The 3,273-nt window shown below is 52.6% G+C and overlaps 2 protein-coding genes across 2 annotated transcripts in view; both read right to left on the bottom strand.

Annotated features, from left to right (window-relative positions):
• The window catches only part of ISF_09823 (hypothetical protein), a gene marked incomplete at both ends in the record, with an annotated part of 1,891 nt that extends 1,815 nt beyond the window's left edge, over positions 1-76 (bottom strand). Inside the window, one exon of the mRNA XM_018853424.1 lies at positions 14-76. Within this exon, the coding sequence (XP_018699382.1) occupies positions 14-76 (63 nt within the window). The remainder of the gene's footprint in view (positions 1-13) is intronic.
• A 1,368-nt stretch (positions 77-1,444) lies between these two features.
• ISF_09822 (short chain dehydrogenase family protein) lies at positions 1,445-2,011 on the bottom strand (the record flags this gene model as incomplete). Its single annotated transcript, XM_018853423.1, has 2 exons — positions 1,445-1,755; positions 1,810-2,011. 2 exons carry the CDS (start codon positions 2,009-2,011, stop codon positions 1,445-1,447), a joined length of 513 nt encoding a protein of 170 aa, XP_018699381.1.
• Between the last annotated feature and the right edge of the window lie 1,262 nt (positions 2,012-3,273).

Genomic DNA, 3,273 nt, shown 5'->3' with positions numbered 1-3,273 from the left:
GGGGGGGGGCTACCTTGCGCTTCTTCTGACGACAGTGCTCACACGCGCCATGCGCTGCAGCTTCACCGGGTGGCATGACTACTAGCGAGCTAATATGTGCTGTGTGTTGGGATGTGGCGATGCATTGAAGGGGGGAGGGCATTCCCATGGAAGGAATGGAGATGTTGGAAGCAGCAAGGGCGAACGAGCGAACGAAGATTTAGGAAAAAAAAACCAGCCAGCCTATCATGTACGCAGGAAAGTTGGGCGCGGGGTTGTGCCATATCTAGCAGAATGGCAGGGTGGGCAATGGGGATTGTGTGCTTGTTCGCCACCGTTGGGAGGGGGCCGATGGGCAATTCATTTGAACCGCATTCGCCTTCGTGTTTTGTTTTGGCGATGGTGGAAGAGGGGGGGGAGGAGACAAGGAGACAAGTAGGGGGGGCGGAAGTACCGTTGGAGAGAAGAGGAGAAACGAGTTGACACATTTGCTCATCACAACTACATTGAGAATGTTGTGTGTGTGTATAGTGTGTGTGTGTATATGTGCTTTGTGTGTTGCGCCATTGCATCGAATGCATCCAAGCATCCAACCATCCAATCATCCAATCATCCAATCAGAGAGGCAGTGAGACAGCCGGTCTCCATGGTTCCGGTTGTCGAATCCGCAAATACCGCGTCCGCTGGGCAATAATAGGAAAGGCTTCAACATCAAACTCCGAGGATTTTGGCTGGACAAGTCGCAAGGGCTCTTTTGCTGCTGCTTCTGTCTTTGCCTAGGCCAGCTTGATGAGCTTTCGCCGGCCATTGTCGACAGTTTGTTTCTCACGATTTTGATCTGTTTTTTTTTGTCGCATGGAATTCTACGCAGTCCCTCTTACCTACAACAAAAAAGCTGGTCTCCCTTTGAAAAAAGAAAAAACGTCATGGCCATGTCATCATGCCTCCAACACCGCAATAACCCTTGAGGGAACCGGAACGCTTTCGGGCACACCGTTGGCGATCAACTCGGGGGTAAACCAATGAGAAGAGACGGACCAAAACGCTGCGGGCGCCGAAAAGTATGGGGTTCATTCAAGGGTCCAAAAGCTAATTCAACGAAAGTATAGTTGGACAGCTAGTTGGAAAAGGGGGGGTTTTGGAAAAGAGGGGGGGGGAAAGGTTGGGAAGGCAGGAGAAAGCAACAATCAACTTGTTACACCAGCTGACACGCGCCTCTTTTTTTTTTTTTTCTTTTTTTAGCGACTTGCAATGAAGTATAGATAGGACCCTTGGAAGACCGGGGAAAAAAGAAGTCTCTCTTTAAAAGGCCATCAGTATAACTCTCCGATAGTGACGGCTCTGTTGCATCAATTCAGTCCATTCGCCATGCTTTCAGCCAGTTTGCCCATCTCTGTCAAGCATTCTTCCATGTGTGCCTACTACATGGAAAATAGGCAAAAAATGCCCGCCCCAAGCTAGACACTCACATCCACGCTCCGTCCACTTGATACACGCTCCCACTCACAAACGTGCTCTCCGGACCAAGCAGGAAGCAAATGACGCTCGCCGTCTCCTCCGCCGTGCCCTGGCGCCGAAACGCCGTCGGCTCGTCAAACGGCGCGTCGGCGGGCCGTTGGTGGAAATCCCAGTTCTTTTGCATCAGCGGCGTGTAGATGGCGCCCGGCGCGACGCTGTTGACTCGAATTTCCCGGTCGCCGTTTTCCAGCGCCGCAGCTTTCGTAATGCCAATGATGCCGTGCTTGCTGGCGTCGTACGCGGCGTGCTTGGCGAAGCCTGTTCTTCTTTGTCAACTCTGAACTTGTCCGAGGTGGACCGGCAACAACATACCCTTGAGTCCGTGAATCGACGACACGTTGACAATGGATTCGCCGCGCTCCATGTTCCGCAATTGGGCGCGCATGCAGTACATGGTGCCCGTCAGGTTGACCGCGATAATCTTGTCCCAGTCCTCGTCTTCCAGCTCCGCCAATGCCGCTGGCGCCGCCGGTAATGGCAAAAACGCGGCCGAGGAGGGGCTGATACAGAACATCGTCCACCTTTTTTTGCTGCGGTTTGCTCAGCGGCAGTGTCGTCGGTGCCGCCGCGGAGATCAGAGTGGCGTTCGAGGCCAGCGCCGGGGCAGCTGCGGTGGAGGAATCGGAGGAGTCGCGGAGCTCCTTTGTCGTCGACGTCGGAGGCGGTTTTACCCTCGTCCAGGAATGCCGGAGTTTGGTCAGTGTAGATGGCATATTGGAGACCAAAGCACGGCGGTGAGGACGGGGATTCTTTTGGTTATTGTATATGTTGGAGTCTTCTAGTTGCGCATAGATACCGTTCAAGGATATGGCTTTGATGCTTTACAGACACCAAGAAATAAGGAAAAAGGAAGGAATTCAGGCATCATGGAGCAAAAGTGAGGGGAACAGAATAAGAAAATCACCGTGGCGTCGAATAGGCTCCAAGATTGACCCGATGGTTACCAGGCGGAGCCGCAGAGTTGACAGCTTCCTTCCGTCGCAGCGAGCGCAACCGAGCCACTAATAATGAATAGCTGCCGTGGTTGATCGCCTGGGGGAGAAATAGACCGAATTTTACCTGTCCCATCCAACATTATAAATTTCCGGCGGGTGGTAATAATAAGTCTGCACGGCTGCGGCGGGGTATGAACTCAATTGACCCCGCGATAATCTATTTTAGCCGACGGGATAATTTTCCGCTCGCAAGCTCCCAGCTTCTCCGCATTTTCCCAAAAGCCCCAGCCGTTTTCTTTTTTCATCCGTTGCTTTGTTCCGAGCTTGGATTTCCGAGTTGGCCGTTGCACCGCATTTCATGGACCCTCGTGTAAAGCAAAAAAAAAAAAAAGGCTCTTCGAACGTCCTTGAACAAGTACTGCTTCCGAGTATGGCCGCTCCTCAGAATGATGGGCAGCGACGTGCCGCTTGCAAACTCCATTCCCTACCAATGCCACCACCGGGCGGTCTGCAGTCTTATATTACCTGCTTCGCTTTGCCTTCTTTTTAGCCTGCGTTAATCTTTGCCAGCTGGCCAATCCCTGCAAACATTCCGTGCCGTGTGCGTGCGTCTGGTCACCAGCCCCAGCTGCAGTGCCGTTGGCAATGATACATTTACCCGCCATCATCGCAGTGGATGATAAAAACGATGCAAAATATGGAAAAATTTAATTGAATACATTCAGAACTGGCCTCTGCTCGGAACTGAGCGCCGAAGCGCTACCATGCTGCATCTAGATTGTTCCGGCCCTTTCGGCCGATGAACCCCGGACAGTGGCTTGGCACGCCCTCCCAAATCCCG

This window comes from Cordyceps fumosorosea (assembly GCF_001636725.1).
Source record: "Cordyceps fumosorosea ARSEF 2679 chromosome Unknown scaffold_79, whole genome shotgun sequence".
Lineage (NCBI taxonomy): Eukaryota > Fungi > Ascomycota > Sordariomycetes > Hypocreales > Cordycipitaceae > Cordyceps > Cordyceps fumosorosea.
The sequence above is the reverse complement of the archived record's forward strand: the minus strand, read 5'-3'. Positions and strand labels throughout refer to the sequence as shown.